The 24554-nt window shown below is 32.2% G+C and overlaps 7 protein-coding genes across 16 annotated transcripts; 3 read left to right on the top strand and 4 right to left on the bottom strand.

Annotated features, from left to right (window-relative positions):
* The first annotated feature begins 62 nt into the window (after positions 1–62).
* On the top strand, positions 63–4086 carry LOC105220800 (UDP-glucuronic acid decarboxylase 1). 2 transcript variants are annotated; one of them, XM_011197310.3, is made up of 3 exons: positions 63–339; positions 424–1269; positions 1336–4086. In XM_011197310.3, the coding sequence occupies exons 2-3, from the start codon at positions 564–566 to the stop codon at positions 2004–2006; spliced, it is 1377 nt and encodes a 458-aa protein (XP_011195612.1). In that variant the 5' UTR covers positions 63–339; positions 424–563; the 3' UTR covers positions 2007–4086. The 2 variants fall into 2 exon arrangements, with proteins under 2 accessions (XP_011195612.1, XP_011195611.1); XM_011197309.3 differs by having other exon boundaries at positions 420–1269.
* On the bottom strand, positions 3986–8562 carry LOC105220801 (steroid hormone receptor ERR1). 4 transcript variants are annotated; one of them, XM_011197312.3, is made up of 4 exons: positions 8275–8562; positions 8122–8218; positions 5405–6095; positions 3986–5227 (listed from the first exon to the last, which is right to left on the bottom strand). In XM_011197312.3, the coding sequence occupies exons 3-4, from the start codon at positions 6014–6016 to the stop codon at positions 4265–4267; spliced, it is 1575 nt and encodes a 524-aa protein (XP_011195614.2). In that variant the 5' UTR covers positions 6017–6095; positions 8122–8218; positions 8275–8562; the 3' UTR covers positions 3986–4264. The 4 variants fall into 4 exon arrangements, with proteins under 4 accessions (XP_011195614.2, XP_054085291.1, XP_011195616.2 ...); XM_054229316.1 differs by lacking the exons at positions 8122–8218; positions 8275–8562 and adding an exon at positions 6816–7158; XM_011197314.3 differs by lacking the exons at positions 8122–8218; positions 8275–8562 and adding an exon at positions 6275–6739.
* A 225-nt stretch (positions 8563–8787) lies between these two features.
* On the top strand, positions 8788–10084 carry LOC105220803 (protein phosphatase 1 regulatory subunit 7). The gene is made up of 2 exons (XM_011197315.3): positions 8788–8901; positions 8964–10084. Exon 2 carries the CDS (start codon positions 8966–8968, stop codon positions 9977–9979), a length of 1014 nt encoding a protein of 337 aa, XP_011195617.2. The 5' UTR covers positions 8788–8901; positions 8964–8965; the 3' UTR covers positions 9980–10084.
* LOC105220804 (WD repeat domain phosphoinositide-interacting protein 2) lies at positions 10073–15389 on the bottom strand. Of its 6 annotated transcripts, XM_054229317.1 has the most exons (9): positions 15315–15385; positions 15192–15260; positions 14434–14475; positions 14206–14366; positions 13969–14155; positions 13296–13882; positions 12799–12957; positions 11814–11941; positions 10073–11346 (listed from the first exon to the last, which is right to left on the bottom strand). In XM_054229317.1, the coding sequence occupies exons 4-9, from the start codon at positions 14274–14276 to the stop codon at positions 11198–11200; spliced, it is 1281 nt and encodes a 426-aa protein (XP_054085292.1). In that variant the 5' UTR covers positions 14277–14366; positions 14434–14475; positions 15192–15260; positions 15315–15385; the 3' UTR covers positions 10073–11197. The 6 variants fall into 6 exon arrangements, with proteins under 6 accessions (XP_054085292.1, XP_054085294.1, XP_054085295.1 ...); XM_054229319.1 differs by having other exon boundaries at positions 13969–14140; positions 15192–15388; XM_054229320.1 differs by having other exon boundaries at positions 12799–12942; positions 15192–15386.
* An 814-nt stretch (positions 15390–16203) lies between these two features.
* LOC105220807 (mediator of RNA polymerase II transcription subunit 24) lies at positions 16204–22630 on the top strand. The gene is made up of 12 exons (XM_011197324.3): positions 16204–16404; positions 18344–18430; positions 18496–18653; positions 18714–19357; positions 19418–19610; positions 19932–20104; positions 20181–20377; positions 20439–20608; positions 20725–21277; positions 21350–21462; positions 21858–22415; positions 22476–22630. The coding sequence occupies exons 1-12, from the start codon at positions 16285–16287 to the stop codon at positions 22573–22575; spliced, it is 3066 nt and encodes a 1021-aa protein (XP_011195626.2). The 5' UTR covers positions 16204–16284; the 3' UTR covers positions 22576–22630.
* On the bottom strand, positions 16469–18183 carry LOC105220805 (chaperone protein DnaJ). Its single transcript, XM_011197323.3, has 3 exons — positions 17704–18183; positions 17402–17605; positions 16469–17348 (listed from the first exon to the last, which is right to left on the bottom strand). The coding sequence occupies exons 1-3, from the start codon at positions 18005–18007 to the stop codon at positions 16627–16629; spliced, it is 1230 nt and encodes a 409-aa protein (XP_011195625.1). The 5' UTR covers positions 18008–18183; the 3' UTR covers positions 16469–16626.
* Positions 22631–22905: 275 nt separating the features above from the next.
* LOC105220808 (nedd8-conjugating enzyme UbcE2M) lies at positions 22906–24481 on the bottom strand. The gene is made up of 3 exons (XM_011197325.3): positions 23963–24481; positions 23271–23572; positions 22906–23183 (listed from the first exon to the last, which is right to left on the bottom strand). The coding sequence occupies exons 1-3, from the start codon at positions 24066–24068 to the stop codon at positions 23043–23045; spliced, it is 549 nt and encodes a 182-aa protein (XP_011195627.1). The 5' UTR covers positions 24069–24481; the 3' UTR covers positions 22906–23042.
* Positions 24482–24554: the final 73 nt, after the last annotated feature.

The following is a 24554-nucleotide window of genomic DNA, read 5'->3' as shown; positions in this document are numbered from 1 at the left end:
AATACTGTGGCATTACCACATTCAAGGCACTGTTATCATTTATTTACCACAAGAATATTGTATTTACTACAATGTCAAAATCAGCTGTGAAAAGTATCAAGCGAACTTTTATAGATAACATAATCAAAAAAATTTTAATATCATTTAATAAGTACGAATTTATATTCGGGAAAATAATTACAATAAACACTGTTCAATTATGTTATTATATATTTAATCTCTTTATTTTAAATACCTTTTATATTGAAACGGATCTTCTACGTTGATGCCATAAATTTAGAGTAATGTTAAATAATTTCCAATGCACTTGTAAGGTACCAAACAACAAGCAGCAAATGTGTAAGTATAAACGCATACACACATGTGTGTATATAAATATATATAAGTTTTAATAATAACAACAATTTATATGCATTTAGCCAGCCACCGAAAATACACGTTTGGCTTCCTAGTAAAATTGGCTGAATTGAACTGGTTCTAATCCGCTTTTATAAAAATCAGGATAGAATATATAATAACAGATCTTTTAAAAATATAAGCCTAAAACGCCTGAACGCCTGAAAATGCCTATCGTGCCTATTGTAAAGAAGAGAATTAAAGTCATCGTTATTTCCTCGATCTTTCTGATATTACTGATTATACTGTATCGTTCACTTTTAAAACATCGTACTAATGGTGGTGGCGAGTCAATTCAAAACTTTGATAAATATGATTGGACACTATCCAACTCGCACATTGGTGAAAATGCCGAAAAAGATCTTACCAATGTTCCTCAACATACACAGCAACAGCTTCTGAATCAATTAGAACACGCAAAGGTCCAAATTGCAATATTAGAAGATCGTGTTCGTGCCTTAGAGACAAGCACTCCAAGGAAATATCCACAGGTTAAATACTTAAATTATAAAAATCGAAAACGAATTCTAATTACCGGTGGAGCCGGTTTTGTCGGTTCACATCTAGTGGACACACTCATGGTTCAAGGTCACGAAGTCATCGTTGCGGATAATTTTTTCACTGGTCGTAAACGGAATGTGGAACACTGGCTTGGACATGAGAATTTCGAACTAATTCATCATGACATTGTTAATCCACTGTTCATTGAGGTAGATGAAATTTATCACCTTGCATCACCAGCTTCACCTCCACATTATATGTATAATCCAGTGAAGACAATTAAAACAAATACCATGGGTACGATCAATATGTTGGGATTAGCTAAACGTGTAATGGCCAAAGTACTTATAGCTAGTACATCGGAAGTATACGGTGAGATATACATAAATGTTGTAGGAAAAAATAAAATGGTTAAATAATATAAATTCATTATTACAGGTGATCCAACTGTACACCCACAACCTGAAACATATTGGGGTCATGTAAATCCCATTGGACCGCGAGCCTGTTATGATGAAGGCAAACGAGTTTCAGAAACACTCAGCTACGCTTATGCAAAACAGGAGAATGTGAAAGTTCGCGTAGCACGAATATTTAATACCTACGGACCGCGAATGCATATGAATGATGGGCGTGTTGTGTCCAATTTCATACTACAAGCACTGCGTAATGAAACTATAACCGTCTATGGTAATGGCAAGCAAACTCGTTCTTTTCAATATGTCTCTGATCTCGTTGACGGGCTAATTTCCTTAATGGCTTCTAATTACACACAGCCAGTTAATTTGGGCAATCCTGTAGAGCATACAATCGAAGAGTTTGCATGGATCATAAAAAAATTGGTGGGCGGTAAAAGTGAAGTAAAACAAACGGATGCCGTTGAAGATGATCCGCAGAGGCGTAAGCCTGACATAACACGAGCAAAAACCATTCTCAATTGGGAACCAAAAGTTCCACTACAAACGGGTTTATATCGCACGATCAGCTATTTCCGACATGAACTAGAAAGATCTGATCGCTTTCAAAAAGACTCTAAAAAATATTTTGATTCTCCTGATTTAGAACGGAGTCAACATGATAGGCAGAAATTTGTACCAGACAAAACCTAGTATTGTTCCGTTGAGTACTGGTATAACTAGGTTCGATATTTAAGTGTTTGTGTTAGACCTGCTAAAAATTAAAGATATTGTGAAACAATTATTTAAAAAAAAATAGTGTCAGAAAAAAAAATTATAGAATTTATAATTATGTAAAGCATGTTGTATATTAATGTATGGAAAGTAGACACTCGATTGCTTTAAGATTCTCATGCCATAAGCTAAGCTAAAAAGGCAACTATTTATCACTAGTCCTTCACAAAAATATATACGGTTTTTTATTTCAGAATGTTTGTATGTTAATTTTTTACCTTAGACCTTAGAAAACTTAATAAATTTTATTTAAAAAAAAAATAATATTTGTAAAGTTAATAATTCTTACTAAAGGAAGCTTACTCTTACATTTTTGCCAAATTCCCAAAATGAAAATATTTCTATGGAATATTACTAGAAATTCGAAGATTTACCAAACCAAAATTAAATAGAGATTATCTGTTAGTCCTTTGAGTGCGCTTTCGTTAAATTTCATTAGCGTAGCCTTTGGTAAACGGCAGATCGCTCCAAATATAATCGGCATATTTTTTAAAGCTAAAAATTTTAATATTAAATTTTTCGGTAAGCAAATTAAAATACTAGCTAAAGTATATTATTAGCTAAAACGAAAAACATACTCGACATACAAAAAAAAAAACAAAGTTCAATCATTATTTATTTTAGTTTCAGAAATATGCAAACAGTTGCTCTTTAATATCTCAATGTATGTATATATTTTCTAAAATTTCTGTGATACACATTAATATTACCTAACACATTATTACTACCACTTAAAAGCTACTTGGCCCTTATTGTCTAAGCTAACTTCTATATTATTTACAAAAAATCATCTACAAAGTATTTGTTAATGATATAAGTATGTATATGCAATGCACATACATACGTACAAATGTACATATATGGGATATACAATACAAATATATGTATTTTGGTTTTAATTAGCATTTTTTTTTTCTATATGACTGTTACAAAGGAGGTATTTCGTAAGTTATACCATTACTGGTATTTTCATTTATTGTGCAATATTTGATACCATATACCAACTCGAAACGCGAATAAAACTTTGCATTTCACATTTAGAGCTATAATGTTACGATTCTTTTTCCAAGGCTATAATAGGCTTTCAATTCAGTATCATTTAAAAGCATATTACTTAACGAAATTTTAAAAGATTTCAATAACTAAATTTTGATTTCATCGAAAAGCTTAAAAAAAGAATAACAAATTATATTTACTTACATAAATATGTATACAGTGAAATTCTTGTGCTGAGAAAATAAAAAAAATTTCCTTTTACATTGTTTTAAAAGCATGACTGCTTAGTCCCTTTGCCTCAAAATAATAAACAATTTTTATTTTAGGTTATGAAATTAATAATTGAAAAACTCAATTCATATTTAGCAGAAAATGGAAGATGAAATAAATTGCAAACTATATATCTGTACACATGTACATACATATATAAAGATTGTGTTTTTGACCTTTTGGCATAAATATCTAACCATTGAGGTGATACCTGTACTTGTAGATAAGAATGTATTCGCTTGACTTGAGATTATAATTGCTCACATAAATCATTTGCCGAGTCATAAATTTACACTAGAAATCAATAACTTTTAGAATGTCTCACACAAATTATGTACGCATCTTTTAATATATAATTTTTAAAGCCAAAAACAAATTATCCGAAACTACCGAGAATCAAACTTTTCTGATATTGTTATATGTTATAAGAAAAAAACAAATTTTCGAGCTACCATTTGATTTGCTGCAATTCAAAATAGTTACTTACTTTTCTCTAAATTTGATTGTACAGTGCTTTAGTTTTACTCTTAGCATAACTGCATAGCCTTGTGAGGTAAATTGTATGTACATACAGTCTTTCCAATCGACTGAAAGATATTGCTCACGAAAGAATTTGTAAATAAACCAAAATCTGAATTGTTTAGCAAAGTGTTATGTATGTTTGTATATTTGTGGTTAGAAATAAATTCGATACTTTAACCATTGAAAGCCCCGCTATCATGCTACACAAACCCACTACGTTGTCACGGATATACCATAAAACAACTGATCAGTTAATTTTCTACGCTATCTTGAGGTTCTACATAGTATTGATAAACGTTGTTGCTCCTGGTGAAATGAGTTTCTCATAGCAATTGTGAAATTTTTATATACAGGAACACTCATAACTTGTATTTTGAACGTAGGTATTCTCACCTGGACACTGGTTCGAGCATTTCCACAAACAATTTTTTTACTGTTATTTTACCATCATGACAAATATCACGCCAAAATCGACGTAAAATGCCATCCGCTTGTCGTAATGCTGGTAGCAGGAGTAGAAGTTGTTGCTGATGTGACACTGCGGACCCATATCGCAATAAGCAAACTACGTCATTCAATGAATTAAGAATTGTTTCGCGAAATGCACGCAATGAACTCTGGTCATCGAGCAAAATATCACAATTTGATAGAATTAATGCTTTAAGCAGATAATATTCTTCGCGTCGTGGTGATAAACGCTCTAAACGTTGAGCAATTTGTACACAATGATAGTAAAACTCGGCATAACCACATTCTTTAGCTAGCAATTCGTCCATCCACACGTCTGTGGCAAAGCACAGACGTCCATTAAACGGTAGTGAACGAAAACTTAACTGTAAAGTCAGAATTTCCGCCCATGACACTTGCAGCAGTTTCATTTGGTCATTCAGCGGCAGGTCAGTGAAGCCCGGTAACTGTTTGGCCCAGCCAATCACGCTCACCAGCTCCTTATCATATAAATCACTGAGAACAGCGAGGATTTCTTCAGCATCACAATTGTTATTTTGAAAAATGCATACTGGTTGTGCACTGGAAGACAATATTTCGCTGTTATTACTATTGCTGCCACCACCATTGCTACAATTATTCTGTTCCAACTTAACAGAACTATTCTGAGTGCCTTTGGCCGTGCCCGTGTTACTACCACTTTCGGTAGTGGTATGTGGTTGTTGTTGCTGCTGCACCGTGAGTGTGTCTGGCTCATATGCGTTGAGTATCTCAAGAATTTTTATATCTTCTAGTGAGGTACTATTGGACTGATAAAGCAATTGCATGGTTTGGTATGAATTCGAAATAGGATTACGTCGGTACTTTTGTCGACCACCACGCACTCGGTCCAAGCGTACGCCTTCCTAAAATATATAGAAGAAATCATTTTTTTATTTTTTTTTTTAGAAAAATATAAGTTTAAAATCTAGTATTTCTCATTCAAAAATTTTGGATTTTGGAAAAATTATATGAAACATGTTACATAAAGTTCTATAATCCTACAGCAAATTCAAATAGTATCATTGAAGGCGTGAACTTACTTTTAACATACCCATCAGCAAACATTTCTGGAATCGACATGCCTGACAGGCCTTACGTCGGCGCTTATTAATCTCGCATTCATTATTAGCAGGACACGTGTACTCAATATTTCCTTGTATGGTTCGCTTAAAGAACGCTTTACAAGCCTCGCAACTGGCCACACCATAATGAAATCCAGATGCAACATCACCGCACACCAAACAAAGACGTCGTAATTCATCGCGTATTGAACCGCCACTAGCTGATCCAGCGCTATTGCTATTCGTATTACTACCACCGCAATCGTTTGCTTTTAAGGCAATTGGTGTGCTTGCTTCGCAACCAGTCAGGGTGACACTATGCAAATCAGCTGATAGTGTTGTTGTTGAACTACACAGTTGACGTTCTGGAGACACTGAAGGTGAAGATTTGTTACCGCTGGTTGATGTATTGCCACCTGTGCCACCACCACTGATCGCGCTGCCACTGCTAGTACTACTTGTACTGCCGCTGGTGCCATTCGAATACGAATTAGAGCGATTAACACCCACCGTGGTAGAAGTGCTGGGACTGCAACATGATGTGCTGATATCCAACTCCTGTTTTATGTGTAGTACACTACCCTCCGACATTGTAGGAACTTTTGTTCCTCTTGATGAATTTTAATTAATTGTCGATTTTATAGTACCTTGGATTCGATGGTTTGGATATCTATTGGAAAAATTGGGAAAAAACAGTTGAGCATTAGCAAATATCTTTAAATATTCAACAAAGCTACACAATATTACTTCAAGTAGATCTTCAGTATACTGAGGGCTTGAAAGCTGCAAAAAGCTATTCAAGTAAACCTTCCAATGACATTCAGCTTGGTTTATCAAAAAAAATCATACCTTACTCCATTTTAGACTATTTTGCACATACGCTCGCATATATGTACATACATACATAGGAAGTACCATATCAAAGAAGTGGATAGGTAGAACAGAGATATTTAAACTCACGTCAATATATGTATAAAATCCAGATATGTAAAAAGACCTTAATAAAGTAGTGCATTTCATACACATTTCAACACTGCTAAAATATCTCATTGAAGAGAGACAAGTACATTAGTGTTTAAAATTACAAAAAGTGAGAAATATCAATTAGAGCTGTAATCGCATTGTGCTTATGCTGATAACGCGCCACCACAAACACATACAAACTATAGAACAACAAATGTAAATGCAAAAAATTTATAGTGTGATTTTCGTACATACATACATATATACATACAAAAATATATATATGTACATATATTTCATGGAAGATCAAGAAGCACCCCAATGGAAAAAGGTGCATCGAAATTCAAGTTCAAAAGTCAATGCAATATATATATATGTATGTATATACAAAATTAAAAGTCTGTTAATAACGTTGAAATAATTTTACTTTTTTTTAATTCATTAGTAGTTAAAATGTTGCTTTGAACGTATTAAATAAAATAGAATATCGTCTTCCAAACACTAAAATCAACTACTAGTAGAGAATACTATTGATTACGCTTTACAGTGGAAACATTGCATCTCGACACTAGATAAGCAATTTTGATGAAACAAGAGATATAATTTTACTTTTTGATTAAGTAACAATTCAATATTTATTTCATTCACTCAAGCTGTGTTAGTGCAAATTTTGGGTGTACTATTATTTTAGAGATATAGTAAAGTATATAGTTTTATCATAAATTATGTAAGACACTTAAGATACACAAAAAAAAAGTAGATTATTTATGTATGAATACACGCGCGACAAAAAATGTGTCCTACTTTTATAGTGATAAACCTTGATTCTACAATTTTTTTGACAAATATATCATTAAACACTTCTTCGAGTTATCAATATTTGCAATCCTTAAATGGTATTAATATAAAAAACTTTTAATAAGATGCTGCGAGATTTAGACTGTTTAAGCTGTTTTAGCTAAATGCATACAAATACATATACGCTATTGTTGATACCCGTTTTGTTTTATTCTTTATGATAGCAGTAAATCTAATAAGGATAGAGCAAATGCCATCCACAAACATTTGTATATATAATGCGAGTAAATATTAAAATAAGCAAATAACTGAATAATTGTTATTGTATAACCATTTAAATACGATAGTTCTAACTTAAAGAACATAATCACTCATAATGCGCGTGTTTGATTGACGACAAGCTTTAAGTACTGATTAATGAAACACAGTGAATATTATATTCAAAATGACGTAGCTAAAAGTAATCATTATACAGTTTATAGTTTATGTATATATGCATATCAAAGAGTTTTTGAAGAAATGATTAAAACTCACCTACAAAACATACGTTCATCAATGAATTATATTATTGGTAAATGTACTATTTTTTATAATAGACACAATTATGATAAATGATATATTTTCGAATACGTAAGACCAACACTGATGAAAATCTTAAAATTCAATTTAAAAATTAAACATTAGGGCCACAAATATTTAATAAATCTTTCTTCAGCAATACTATTATTATTAAAGATACGTTAATCTTAATTGGAATATAACATACATATATGTGTAGGTAGTCAGTGGTCCCAGGATAAGCTGGGTCGGAAGTTATTGTAGGTTCTTTGGATTAATGTCAAATTTAAGGTAACATTATGCGAAAATCCGTATAAATGTATAAATCTAAATGTATATTAAAGTAATTTTTTTATTAAAAATATGTATGTACTTACGCGTTATTTCCGTATATTTTGATGCACAATAGAAAACTGTTGGCTGTGCCGAATAAAAAATAACCAAGCAATTGTCCTGCTTCATAGATACGTTTCACTTTGAAAGACCGTGATATCAGCGAAATATACTAAATTTTAATAATATCGTTATACCAAAACGTTCCGTATGATCTTTCCAAAGATTAATGCTCTCAAAATTCCAGCTACATCGATTTTTCAGGCATCTATTTTTGTATAGTATGTCTGACACTGACTTCCACAAAATATATCCAACTTGGTGTTATCCACAACCGTTGTTTATTTTATTAACTGCCCTTTACACCTAATTTATGTTAATTTGCTCTTCATTACGAGATTTAAAAGTAAAATATACTCAAGAAAACAATTTCAGAAAGTAAAAATATTGAGCAAATTAAACGAATACACATGTAGACAGAATTTTAGAAATGTCGAAGTAAAAGAAGCAAGAAAAATCATTAGGTATCAATAGACATCTCAAAAGTTCATCCAACTCTATTGACAACATAAAAAATAAATATTTACGAAATTGTATCTTTTACGGGAATAAGAAGTAATTCAAAGCTTTGCATTTAGTTCACTGATATAATTTTTTACTTTATTATGAATTTCTAATTAGTAAACAGTCCTGTCTCATACAAATTATTTTTTAAACTTTCTTTTACAGTATTTTATGTAAGTATTGGCAACACTGGTGTTGTAGCTATGTGATTTTACATTGGTTTTATTCGTATTTGCGGGATTATACTCATATTTAACTAGGTAATATTTTCAATTTATTGGCTTTATTACATGTATTTAATAAATTTGGTATAATTGGAAAGCTATGGCAGATGGAAACTCAGCAGAAAATGAAGGATTATCAGATGTCTCGAAATCTGATGTCTCTACCGACACAACAAAGAGCCCATCAATTGGACCGTCTGTAGAAACAGATATTATTGAAGAGCCACTTCCTTCCATTGAAGACGTTGTACTCATTGATCCAGAATGCTTAGAATTAGACCTAAATCACCATCGTATTGAAAAACTAGAAAATTTTGAACCACTGAAATGCATTGAACGTCTTTACCTACGATGGAACCTTATTAAGAAAATTGAAAACCTCGACACATTGACAACGCTCCAGGAACTAGAACTCTACGATAATCAAATCACTAAAATAGAAAATCTAGATACACTAGTTAATCTGGAACAGTTAGACTTGAGCTTTAATCGTATAACTAAAATTGAAAATTTAGACAAATTAGTTAACTTGGAAAAGATTTTCTTATGTGCTAACAAGATACCAGTTATTGAAAACTTGGGTATGTTAACCAATTTGACTATGCTAGAACTGGGTGATAACAAAATTCGTAAAATACAAAATATAGAAATGCTTGTTAATCTACGTCAACTATATCTTGGCAAGAATAAGATAACCAAAATCGAAAACTTGGACACATTGGTCAATCTGGAATGCTTAAGTTTACAAGCTAATCGTATAGTTAAAATCGAGAATTTGGATAAGTTAGTTAATTTAAACGAACTTTATTTATCCGAGAATGGTATAGAATTAATTGAAAATTTAAATTCAAATACCAATTTGGAAACCTTAGACTTGGCCAAAAATAGATTGAAATCAATAGACAACGTTGCCGACTTGAAAGAATTGGAGGAATTATGGCTGAATGATAATGGCATTTCAGACTGGAAAAATATTGAAAATTTGAAAGATAATACAAAACTTAAAACTGTTTACTTGGAACACAATCCCATAGCCTCAGATAAGATGTATCGCTTCAAGTTGCGTTCTATTTTGCCGTGGCTTGAAAAAATCGACGCTACCTTATGTCGGTAAAAAAAAATATATTATTTTACGTAATTATTTATGTACTAATAACATTCAATATGAAAAAAATCTGAAACTTAAAAAAATTCATATCAGTTTAGAGTTAATTTTTTTTTTCAAAAACTGGCAGCAAATAATCAGTACCCAAATATCTATCTGTTATATTCTAAAAAATGGTTTTACTGGTAAGCCACATAAGTGCATTTTAATCTCATATAATTTTCAATGGAAATTAGTCATATCTGACCCTCACATACAACTATATGTATATAATGCTGGATTCATTTCTAATTTGGTGACTAACTCATAAATAAGTATTTGTAAAGCTAATAAATAACATTTAAATAAAGATTTCACAAAATATACAAAACAAACAACACATGTTTCATAACATCACAAGAAGGTATTTTCTGTTTGAACTTGTTTTGATTGCGGCTTAGGTGTGTTTAAACACTTTTCATTACAATATGCGCGCCAAAGTATGAATTTCGTCATAAATAATCTCTTCTCAGAAACAATAAATCTTATAAAGTCTTTGGAAATCCAAAACATTGAACTTTAATAAATTCTACATTATTGTAATATATTGGGTGAATATAGAAAAATCATATAATTTTTTTCTGAATGCTTGTTTTGCTTTTTTATTAAAGTAAATTAAAACAGAATTTCTTACAACTAACTTTTTTTTTGATTTTCGTTTTTACCAATACGTTGAATTTTTATATATGTATATTATAGCAAATGCAAACACAAATATGTATTAGTGTAAATTGACAAAATTAAACTGAAGCACAGGTGTACATTTGAAACAGTACAAATTATAATATCGAGAAAGAAATATGTAAAATGTTATGTACCAAATTGTTTTTTTTTTTTAATTATATATGAAGAAATTTGTTTATTCATTTGTTGAATGCTTAATCTCAATATTCAAATCTATAAACAAAAGTCAATTATTACGATCGAGAATTACTAAATTTTGTAATTAAGAACAATCAGTCGTTCTATAAATGAAAATTTTGTTTTGGAAAATTTAAAATTACACATAATTCTGTGCACTAACCCTAGGTTTATATATAAAAAAAACTGCATCACATTGCCACAGAAGAATAACCAATCAGCTTAAATGAATATTATTCTTGCCAAAAAAAAAAACTTCAATTTACAGACTTAGGTAGTTTGTGAAGTTCGTGGTGGTAATAGCGAATCTTTAAAAGTGTGGCACATCTAAGGCTGTGCTGCCTTTTCATCGCCTTTCACTGCAGATGCATAAGTTGCTCCACTGGCTGTACTCTGTTTAGATGACTCATCTTCATTTACAACTTCAGTGACAGCTGTGCCAGCACCTGCACCTCCCAGCGGTTGCGGTGAATCAACTGTAACGGAAAATTAACCTAGTTTAAAATAATAATAGGAGGCTCTCACCAAAACTCACTGTCACTGTCATACTCATTTGCCATATCAAACGAATGTGCTGTTAATAACTAATTTACGGATATAGCCAAAATTATCAAGAACTATCACTTAAATCAATAATTAATTGTTACTAGCCGGAATATGTATCGAAGTTTTTGACAAAACTGACGAAATTCTAATTAAATACTAAATTTTTTAGATTATTACATGATTATTTTCACTGTGATTGCAAAATTTTTAAGAAAATGAGTACAACTAAATTTTGTGAGTTTTCGTGAGCCACCACTATTGTACTAAAATGTATGTAAATGGATTTATAGTCTTATTTTATGCTAATTATATGTTGTGGAGTTTAAGGTGATGGTAAAGTGTTGGCAGGCAATGGAATTATGGTATGTGTAGATGAAAATTTAGAGATAATTCCTGCCTTTAATATCCATTGCATATGAATCGTCTAGGCGTATATCATGCTTCTTAATAAGCTGACATTCACCACCCTCAATGGATGGTATGGAGTAAACATATAAATATCCATCTTGTGATGCCACCAAAAGTCTGAAAAGAACAAAATTAAATAAATAAATTTCTTTAAAAATATGTTTGGTATATTTGAAAACAAAAACCAAATTTTCAAATAAAAATTATTATGAACTTAAAAACATGATATTGATATTGGATCATGATGTGGAAAATGTTTCATAATTCAGCTATAGATTATAAATCGTATAACGTTTACAATTATGCTTCCCAAATATATCTAAGTGAAAGCATGTTATGATTTTCTCTTATGACATTTACAAATTGCAGTCTCCTATGAAATTATGACCAAAATCTACCTCATACCCACACATGTGTTACATCAAGCACACAATGGTAAGCACCATTCCACTTGTCTACCTACTAACACGCATACAAACCTACAGCTAAAACGTTCTCCTACATTGTCTACAGTTTAGGTTCAATCAGTCAATAGAAATAATGTGCATTTATAATAATCCCTTACAAGTACCTATTTTGGTATTTCTATGTATAACTAAGTACACATGCTGTCACCCGTGGAGATAAAGTGATATGCTATTTTTGTAGCTGAATATTTTCGTTTAGTTTATTTGACCTTCGTGGCCATTTTGTTTTATGTACGGCATGGGATCGGCTACAATGTTTGTGTACCTGACAGCTAATGGTTTAAAATTTTAGGGCAAGCATGCTAATTTTTGGTTTTACAAACTAGGAATTCATGGTACATTGAGATAACTGATATACTATTTTATAGATGTACTGTTTACAGACTAAAAATCAAAACTTTCATATAACTGTTTAATACACATGTCTGACTAAAAAAAAACTGCAGGAAGACCTAGCAATTTACATATCTATATGTATATGATTATTAATATATTAACTGAACTCACCTTAGTTGTTTTTGTATTGTTGTGATTGCACACATACGCCGAACACCAGCCTCCGGTAATGTTACCGATGTAAATGCTCGACCCTGGCTGAAAACGTCCGTTACTTGTGTGGGCAGATAACTGGTCACAGTTTTGCTGAGATATCTAAAAAAGGAGTAACTAAGAGCATGAGAGAGTAGACGTGGGGTAGATCGACGACAAACGATTGGATAATGATGACAAAATATGAGAGGTGGTAGCGAAGGGTATTATGTAATGGTTGATAGTTTAGAGTTGTTGGTTGTGTTGAAAACGGGTGTGGATATTGGATGTTGGATGTTGAGAACGGGTGTGCGATTTTGTAGGAAGAAAAAGAAACATAAAACAGATGAGTAAAAAATGCATGTTTTAGAAATAAGAGTACGATAGAAAATCAAAAGGCAAAAAGGTACAATGCAAAATAGTAACATTCAAAGCTAGGAAAATATAAAAAATAACAAATATATGTTTCAACGAACCCCATCCAATCGTCTGATGTTTGCTTCGATTCAGCCTGATCGGCCGCTGAGCGATCCAAACGAAATATATGTACAGTTTCCGTGTTCGAGCTCGATACTAAATAACCCGCACATGTACTAAATGAGAGCGATGCAATGGCAACGCAACGCTTAAGACCTCTACGCATTTCGAACAGCTTGCTGCCATCAAGAGAAGAAAAGACGCGAATTACGGTACCACGCTCGCTGGCTGTGGCGATCTCCGTACCAGATGGGCTAAATGCCAATGCAGCCAATGGTGAATCGTGAGCAGGTATCATGGTTTTGGCATGTAAATTTATTGCATCGAAAATTTGCACTTCACCAGAGGTGACGCTTCCCGGATATGCCAAATAACAGTGCTCTGATGAGGAAGATAGTGCGCAGAGGCCATTTGCATTGCATGGAGTATCACGTATCGTATGAACCACTTTCATATCCTGAATATTATGAATGTATAAGCTCTCTTCCAGGCATACAATTAGACGTTCGCGATTTAATTTAACGGCCAATATAGTATTCGAGTATGAATAATTACAAATTTCACTCTGTTTTTTAAAATGGCATACCTAATAAAAAATATACAAAAAAAAAAAAAAAAAAAAAAATAATAAAATATGACACAATATTATAAAGACTACTTTAGTTTACTTACTTTAAGCTTTCGGGGAGACCGCTGAGAGACAACCGCAACCAGTGAACTTTCAAAAAGGCGTTCGATAAGGAATATCTCGTCCGAATGGCAACTGTATATCTTATCCAATGTTTGGTCTACTGAACTAAGACTGTACAAACTATAACCCGATCGTGTTGCAACTGCCAATGATCTAGAGAGGGCATGCCTTCAAAATTTCGTTATTTTCTTAAGTAAAATAAAATTAAATTAACTTACGTATCATTTTGATTAAAATTAACAAACACTTCGCCAGCTTCAATATCAGGACGTCCCAATAGATTCATCATTATCCAACGAAATATATGTCACACGACGAAACAATGCTTTTGTGGTTCAAGTGCAATTAAAGATTTAAACTTATCTTAGTTTATAATAAACTGAAATTTGCAATTTTCAATAAGATTATCAATTTCATATATTATGATTATGAAGATTTCAACTTACAATTACAATAAGTAAATAAAATATGATGGTAGCTCAGGAAATCTAGAAATATGTGAAAATAGTGTATATATGTTAGTAAAGGTGGACTATTTTTAAAACGTATTATAACAGGTAAACAGTATATTTGAAAACAGGTAAATTTTAGGATTATAAGTTTTCAAAATGTTTTATACATTACAAAAAACTTTATGAAAACTCTAAGGTCTGTCCAAAATAACAAGTAATCAACCGTTTATTCAATTTTAATTTTGTACGAATTTTTTCAATTCCACACAAATGATAATATTATTGTGTATGCTTGCTTTCAATTTATAGCGTATGCTGTTTTTATTTATAACATTTATAGATTATTTATTATTACTAGTATTGTATTTTTTAATACAACTTATACAGTTTTAATTTAACTTTGTCAGTCATTTAATATTTACTAAGATTTTCCTTTATTTGATATATTTATATATATATATATGTATAAATGTGTATGTATGGCATATATATATGGTATTGAATAATTTATTAAAACGCAATGACAAAAATTACTTAAATTTGTGCCCAAATTGTAGGTTTTCGCTTAAATTTTTTTGTGTATGCGTTCCATATATTTGTATTTATATTGTAAACAATCTATATTTTTATTTAATCAAAACAAAAAGACAAAAATTACCAAACAAATATATGTAGAGAAAAGTTTGCTGACTGATAAAGAAAATTTAATCACGAAAACAAGATGAACAAATAATTTGTAGGTATATACTCACTTTCTTTGATTTTGCTTCCATATAATAATGTCCAGTTCACAGTTTTCGCACTCTTTGTAGAGAAACCAACTAAAACTTTGATATTTTATATTTAATAATAATAATAATATGCTAAAGAACTACTTGTTCAATTTTCAGTGGTCGTAGTTGTTTTGATGATCTTTGTCATCTGTACGTCTATTCTTGTTTGCTTGTTTGCTTTTTGATACTCATATGCTTTTATTTTTGTCGATACATTTTCGATACTAATCTATTTGCTACATGATTGACAATCATTTGTATTGTACATAATACTGTGGCGACACTATCGATTATAATTCTATTCGCGAGTTATCTACACAGGCAAAATTAATTGCCAAACAAATTTTATGTCAATGTCGTTGCAATAATGAAAATGGGACAAATCTAAAATTTTATTTCTTATGCGAATACATATTTAGACGAAAACTATTATAATATTTAATATCATTTAAGGCTTAAATCATTTTTGCAGAATATATTTTCTGTACATTCACATGATAAAATTTACTAGTTTTAAGACTATCTATATGTATATTGCATCTATATGTTGTATGTTGTTATAATTGTCGGATGTAGGAATCTTTGTACATTTTCGGACGTTTCACATAGTTTTAATGCAGTTGCCAACCATAGGCAAAATGAAGTCTCCAAATATTAGTATTTCATTAATGACTTGTTTAAATAAATTATATATTTTAATAAATATAATTTTGATATATATTAGATAAAGCTTGACATATTTTTAACCGACACCAATAATATTTTAATAACTTTTTAAAGCAAGCAAAATTTTCTAAAAAAAAATTTTATATATATTATATTATTAATTTTGTAAATAATATAATTGTGTTTTATTTATCGTTAATAGTGTCGAAACAACTAACATTTAAAAAACTTTGTGTACCTCTACTGGATACCGATTGTAAAACCGATTACCAGAAATTGTAGTGATCGATAGATGACTAACAACAGCACGGCACATCACCGTTCAGTTATTGTTTATTTTTTGTGCTGTAAAAATGTTTTTCGTGATTTAAGTGAATTATTTGTATTTCGTTTCCAATATCTTAAAATGAAAGATAATACAATGGAACTACAAAAACCAAGTAAAACTAGTTTGTTGAAATTGATGATTTTGCGCGCTTGGCGTGAACGTTGGAACGTAGCGCTTTGGGGCATCAATATCAAACGAGTAAGTAGAGTGTCTACCTAAACGAATGATATTATTAAATAAAAGTTAAATTAAATAAGCAATGTTTCAATTCAAAATATGTGGGTTTAATTACAGATTTTTCAAAAAACAATTGAAATATTTGTTCTTAAAAGGACTTTAAATTTTCGGATTTCCAAAAATTTTAACTAAAAACCTAACTTATTGTGCTTTGCATAATCAATTACTTCATTAAAAGCTACACTAAAAAGGTCGTTCAAATGCGTGCTCCTCCGTCTTGGCTAATGCCATTATTAGTTGACGTTGTTTCATACTTAAATTCCGAGGAATGCGTATTTTAAAGTTGATGATGTGATCACCTGTACCATCACGCGATCTAATGCCTTTACCTTTTATAGTATGTGTTGTGTGGCTCTCAGTACCAGGTTCTAGTTTAACTTCTAATTCTTCGTATATGCCACGTACTTTAAAAGTTCCTCCCAATACAGCCTCTGAGATAGTAATGTATTTGTCTGAAAGCACATTGTTGCCTACACGTTGAAAGATATCACTCGGTTGCACTTGTACACGATAATGAATACGTTGTTTTGTTTTTGGATTATCCACAGGTACTAATTCACCATGCTTTACTCCTGGTGGTACTTGCGCTACAATTCGAACTGTCTCTAGCACAACACCGCGATTTTCGCACATATCGCATTCGTTGCGATTGACATATCTTTTGCCATGACACTGATCGCAAACTTGTATACTTGTATATGTGGCAGTTTTCTTAGTTAATTTTCCTACTCCTTGACATTTTCTGCAAAGTTCAGGCTTACTACGGTTGACGAGCTGTGGAGATTTACCATTACACGCCGGGCATTTCTTAAGAAAGCGCAAGTCAATATTTTTCTTTAACCCCTGTGCTGCTTCCAAAAATGTAAGCTCCAGCCTAGATTCTCCAGATGTCATTTTAATCAGATCTATGAAGAAAAATGTAGTTTTAGAACTATGTTGATATAGGATTTATATTTACCCTCGCGTGTAGTAGGCAGAACAACATCTCCTCTATTGCGATTTGTAAAAACATTGTCGGGATTTGTAAATTTATGCAGAAAAGATTGCTCGTCCTTTACCATGCCCAATTGATCATATTCCATACGCTTGGATTCATCGGTTAGAATATGGTAAGCATTCGAAATTTCTTGAAATCGTTTGGACTCATGAGGCGGCGAATTTGCTAAAAATCGAAAAGGCATTCATCATAATCAAAATTTACATAATGTATAGTAATACAAAATATATTTTGAATATAAACTATGAATTTGAATATAAAACCTGCATCTGGATGAAATCGTTTGGCCAACGTATAATAAGCTGCTTTGATTTGCTGTGTCGATGCGTGACGTTTCACACCGAGTATTTTGTAGTAATAATCCCTTGGCAGTTTCTTCTTCTCTTGCGTTTCAGCGACTAATTGTGACTTCTGTTGTTCATTAAACCGTTGCATTTCATTCTGTCTGTCCGGATAGTAAACTGGTCGTTCGACTTTAAATTGATATGCAACAGTGGCCAATTGTAATTTATTTAGTTTGAGAAAATTTTGTAGTATTGCGCGACGTATTGAATTTAAAACATCCATAGTTATCCCCGATTATTTACGGAATTACAATGATCTAAGAATTGTATTTAGCTTTAATTAAATAAAAGCAAATTGTAAAATTTCGTAAAAAATATATTTCGTCTTTTCAATGCTTCACTACTAGTTTTACTTTCGCTCGCTCCGTTGACAAAAAAATTCTAAAATAATTAAATGTTTTTATACTGTAAACGTCTAAAAAAATGCGTCAGCTTACTTTGTCAAAGGACCTGACCAAGTTGTTTAGTGTGCTCAAATATTGAATATAAAATCGTTGTATTTTTTTAAGAAGCTTGTTTGTTCACAACGCTAATAAATTAATGTTATATTTAATTATAGGTACTGCCTCGGGGAGTTAGTGGTGATGCATACAATTTAGCTGACTGTATTCTACAACAATCTTTGGTGGGCTCCAATGCCAATCCGGTAATTTAAATGTGTTAAACAATTTTATATATATTTGTTAAATTAATAATTTTGTATATTTTTAGTTGATATTAAATTATTTAAAACATTGTCTCTGTGCAAATTTGGTATCACATGCCGCCGTTTTACGTCGCATATCGAAATACGAACATTTCGATCGAGTTTATTGCATTACAGCGTTATTAGAATTCCTAGAAGATGTTATGGACGGTGTTACTTGCAGGTTTGTTTCACTATTCTTTCGCGCTTTTATGTTTTACTAAAATATATTCATTATTTACAGAAACAAACCCGAAGAGGGTATACTACCGAACGCTGTTGCTTCATTAGTCTATTGGATAATGCAAATAGTTGCTATGATTATGAAAAACTATGAAATTGGTGGAGAAATTAGTGCAGAACAATCGTACATGTTCGAACGCACATGTATTATTGTAGAGAAATTTATTTCCAATCAATACTTAATGGGCATATTTTATATCGGTTGTTATGATGACATTGACACGTATGGCAAAATCCGTGACAAATACAACGGTTTTAAGAATATTCTAATTAATAGTCATTTGTCATCTCGTAATATGTCCATAGCACAATCTCTGCAACAGTTGGCATATTTAGATGCTACCAAGTTAACAATGCCACGTTTGCATGCAAAGGGCGTGGAGTCAATAAGCTACTGCGTACAACCCCTCTTGGCTGTGGAAGTATTATTAAATCCATGCAACGATACCTCATACTTCGTGGCTGAGCTACAAATGATACAACGCCTCAAGAATTATTCACTCACGCGTTTAATTTACGAAATTGTGCGTGCGGGCTTTATTTCATTGAGTAATGTGGTAGAAGTTAGCCGTGACACATTGTGGGGCGCATTCACATTCTTCAAAGTGCCGCACATCATCAAGCAATTGCATGCACTGCAACGGTGTAAGTCTACAACTCTTATTATGGATGCATAAATATTTTTAATTTATTCTGAATTTTCAGCTAATGAAGAGCAAACACCCACCGATCACATACCTGAAGTAGTTGAGGCTTTTGAGTTGCTTTTAGAGGATAATTTACTACTCGATTTAATGGATACGAAATGCTCATGCAACATAATCGAATACCTGTTGAACGATTGGACTAAGCAACATCTGGTCACCGATGTGCATGTTAAACATTTTGCATCACAACGGCAAGTAACATATATGTATATATAAAATAACAGATACAGTGGCGGACAAAAAAAGTGGACACTCTTGAAATTAGTGATATTTTTATTTTATTATTCTATTATTGAATAATGTACTTAGTATAATAAATTTCAACTTGTTTAATAGATTTTGATGCTACATTCGATGTAAAGTAAAGTCTCAAAAAGTAAGTGTCCTGTGTTTTGTCCGCTACTGTAGGTATATTAAAATCTACATTAAAAAATAATAATTAGATTATCTTTTAACATCTCACAATGACTACAAAACTTAAATAACTAATTTAAAACAACAATTTATTGCAGAGAGAGCACATCTTTGATGCTACAAAAACGCGAAACCGGCAACCAAGCGCTTTCAATCATCAATTTTATCATACGCGCAGAAGTGCCGCTATCTGGCGTACTTAAGACACTAAGCACCGATTACAACAAAGTGCAGGAAGCTTTATTAGGTGTACTCTGCCAAGTTTTAGTTGGTATGTAAACATATACATAATTATTTAAATAATTTGATGAAATTCGTTTAATTTTTTTTTATTAAAACAAAAATAGGTAACAGTTTCGATTTGATATTATCTGTGGCCACGGTAGAAGGTCGTTTGAAAACATTCGTTACACGACTGATACAATGTAATGAAAATTCGAAACAAGTTCCGGGTGAAATTGGTAAACTCTCAATTATACGTTCAACACTTTTTGATGTGTCATTTCTTATGTTGACGTTTATAGTACAAACCTATGGATCCGATGTAAGTGTATGAGACTAATGTCATACAAACAGTTATTTGCACGAAACATTATATTTTACAGGTGGTCCTATCTGAACATGGTGACTCCTTCTTCGAGAAGTGGGTGCGCGAATGCATGGCTGAACGTAATAAGCCAAAAAATCCACGTAATATGATTGCACTCTGCGATGAACAGATTGTGGATGAATTATTATTGAGTTTGAGAAGCCCCGAAGCGCAACATAAGAACAGGTTAGTAACATGACATTAAAATATTTAATGTTATATATAGTTCCTGTTACTCCTGCAAGGAGCATAGGGCCACAATTGAATGTTATACTAATAATAGATTTCCTTTGCATTTGCAGCAATCTCACGTGGCAAGATATATGTTTGAATCTACCTGGCGTGCTCAATCATGTGCTAATTGCATGGGAGAAAGACATACTAACATCCACTGATGTGAAAAGTATTTTGGAGAATATCAAACGTAGAATGTTTTCCTTTTCCGTTTGCGCTACTTCATTTCTATGCGCTTATATGTATTCGGTACGTGAGAATGAGTTGCTGAAGCCATTGAATATGATTCAACAGTTTTTAACACCACTCAGCAGTGAAGAGATGGCTTCACAGGAGAACGTAAAAGAGCGTTTGGGCTTATCCTTTCAAATCATACGTAAAATGCAACAAGATGCACACCCCTCGGGTAATACCAAATCGCGGAGTATAACGCTCACACAGAATCTCGTCTCACAAACACCACTTGCTGATCAATTTCGCGAGGTGTGGAAAACGGTGACAGAGCATGGCTGGTTGCCAGTAATGTCAGCACAGGTGCTGGAGTCTCTATTACAGTCTGGCGGCCCAACTTGGCTAACAAGACATTTAGTTCAAGAAATAATTGCCTGCAAATATACAAAGGTAAATAGTACACTTGGTTGTTTTTATGTCCTTGATATAGTGTAAAATATATTTTTTTCATTATAATGAAAGGACATGATGAAGACCATGGATATAGTATTCGCCATTCTACATTTGGACATTGAACGCAACACTGAGGCGCTACTAAAGGATGTAATACCGTTATATGCACATCAAATGGTTGGGTGAGTATATTAACTGTTATATATTTAACAACTGGTAGAAAGAAGAAAGTGAAAAATTAATTGTGCGTTAAAGAACATAAAACCAAATGCATACAAGAATATACATATATTATGTGTTCATGTTTCTATACATGTGTGTGAGTGCTATGAAGTCTAAAAATACGTGAAAGCAAAATCCCAAGTGCTAAATATCAGCGCTGTGCAATTAATTTGACCGAATCTCCGTTACTCAAAGTGATGTGTGTAGTTATTTATGAAACTATGAAATATAAATACCTACTGATTTACAATCTACACAGATAAAAAGTTTATGATTTGAATATGAAAATTGTATTGATATATATATATTAAAAGTAAATTAGTCAATTAACCCTTCTCTCCTTCTCTAATTATAGCGGCGAAATAAATGAGCCTCAATCACACGTACTGGCTCTACTCTCTGTATACTGCATTATTTCTGCACTCGAACATCGTCAAGGTACCATTGGTAATTTACAACAAAAGCGTACACGCACGCATAGTGAAGCCGATTGCAACAGTGGTGATTTGGATTTGAATAATGTACCGAAATTACGAAAACTGAATCAGGAGGGCGGTTCAGATAACTCGTGTTCCAATGATTTTCTTAGTGACACACATCCACTATTGTCAGCTGCCGGTGTTGTTAATGCTGATACCGTTGGTACGACGGTTTCACGAGATGCAGCTCGTGCCACAACTCTTAGAGAGCCATTGCAATCTAGTGTACAACATATCTTTAAAGTATTACAACAATTTGTTACAACGGACGAGTTGACGCCAAAAGTGTATTTCGCGTATCGTTTTATTTCTTTGTTGGTCGAATGTGGTGGCGAGCGTATACGACCGGTACTCAGATTGTTGCCCACACAACTCGTACAAAATTTACTTAAAATTATGGTGACCGAAGACATTAGCGTAGGCTTGATATGCCGGTGAGTTGTTGAAATACCAATAGATGACCGTATGTGTTATAGTTTATTGTTATATTTCAGCCTAAATGATATCCGCACACCAACAGGACGACAATCAGCTGTTTCTGATTTAAGTGTTTGGCGCAATATTCGTTTAAAAGAGAACAGTTTGAGATTGTAAATTTTATAAATATGACTAAATATACCTACTACATACACATTTATGTAAATCTGAATGTGAATACTTTAATCTTATATGAAAATACTTTTTAATTTTCATAACGATGGTCTATCATATATCTAGCAAATAATTAGTTTTGGTGTAAAAAATAATTGGTTAAAAGGAGGTGTACGTCAACATTACTGTAAACTTTCAACGCACTGTGATTGCTATTTTTGGGGACGGAAAACAAAGTTTATTATTTAATTCGTAAATGTGTTATACAAAATATTCTACTTACGATTTTCACCAATGAATTGGTGTGGACTTAAAATAAACAACACAAATAAATTAAATCAAATTAACTTGCTGCTTTCCTTCTTTAATTAATATTGAAAATTAAATTAATATAAAAACGCCCACCAAAACCTATTATAAAGTTGAGAAGGCAGACGCTAATCCTAAAATTAAATTGTTGATTCTCGGTATCACTTGAGGCATGCTTCAAACTGGGTATCACCCACAGTATGACCTTGCATTGCTCTTAAAACATTGCGTTCGAATAGCGCTCGATTTGACTGCAATTGATCTGCTGCTTCCTTATTCAGTGGATCTTCCGGGTTAGGTTCCTGTAAAGTGTTATATAATTTGGATTAAATGTAAGCTAATCAAATGTCTAGTATGAATGGTTCATAGAATACACTGGTTGAACGCACCAAGAATAGAAATTGTAATCCGTAAACAATAGAACTAATTGTCAGTACTGGATTCCAGTCTTCGCGCAAAATATTTAAACAAACGTTGCCCTCTAGATCGATATTTGGATGGTAGACTTGTGTTTCGCATTTTACTTTTGGCGGTTCATGTGGGTAATTGGGTCCCACACGAAAACTGAAGACGAAACGTCCGTTTCTATAGAAACCTTCGTCTGGACAAATCGTTAACTTAAAATTGAGTAAATCGTTTGGATCGGGAAACTCTGTGGCGCATGTTTTCGGCAGGTTTAACTCGTTGATGTCTAAATATATGTATAGAATTAAAATTGATTTAGTATTGTTAACAACGTATATGAATTTCAGATATTAGACCTAGTTCCAATTAGAAAAGAGCCATACTCTTTGCATGCAATTGAATTAAGATTTAACTATTTTATGTTAATAAAATTAAGAAAACAAAGTAAGTAGAAATTTTACAAGATCTCAAATGTTAATAATAGTATGTGCGGAATTGTTACAAGTATAAAACTTTCCACATATGATAGAAAGACAAATAAATTATAAAAATATATGCTAATTATTTAAAAAATAACTAAATCTCTATTCAGCCGAATTCTTTAAAAACATACTAAAAAACTATGGAAATTATTGCTTTTTATTTACAATACTTATTGTTTTTAAATAATCTTTACCTTTTTGTATACGTAGCTGCGCGGCTGATGCTTTCTTTTGCTGCCCGGTGCGAGCCAACTGTTCGCCATCCTTTTTTTGTTGTTTCAGTGAAAACAATTTGATCATAACGTTACTGTTGCTCCTCCGTACACTTCCGTATTTTTCTCACAATGTAAATATGTTAATATTTTTTCTTTTTACTGCGTTTACCAGTCTCTTTGTTGTTGTTTCTGCTGTTTTAGATTTATAAGTTTGCAATTAAATACTGCAATTGAAGATATCGCCAGAGGGTCGGAGTTGGGGCGCTGGCACAATTTGTTGTTGCTAATTGTGATGATGCGTTTTTTCCGCACTGTGCTATAAATGTCCCTACAATTTCGAACAAAACTTCCACTAATGTACACTTTGTAAAACTTTTACTTAAAATTCCAATAGTCCAACACCACAAATCTTTTTCGATTATTCTATATAGATTTGTTCCTTTCTGAGTTTCTCCAAATCTTTGACTTTCAATTGCAAATGCCAAAAAGTGGGTTGTAGTGTTGCCGTTCTGCGTTTATTATGTGCAATATAAAAATCTTCCGATTACAAGGGGAAAAAATATTTCTTTTA

This window comes from Zeugodacus cucurbitae, chromosome 4 (genome assembly GCF_028554725.1).
Source record: "Zeugodacus cucurbitae isolate PBARC_wt_2022May chromosome 4, idZeuCucr1.2, whole genome shotgun sequence".
In the NCBI taxonomy this organism is placed as follows: domain Eukaryota; kingdom Metazoa; phylum Arthropoda; class Insecta; order Diptera; family Tephritidae; genus Zeugodacus; species Zeugodacus cucurbitae.
This window is presented reverse-complemented; position numbering and strand designations above follow the sequence as displayed.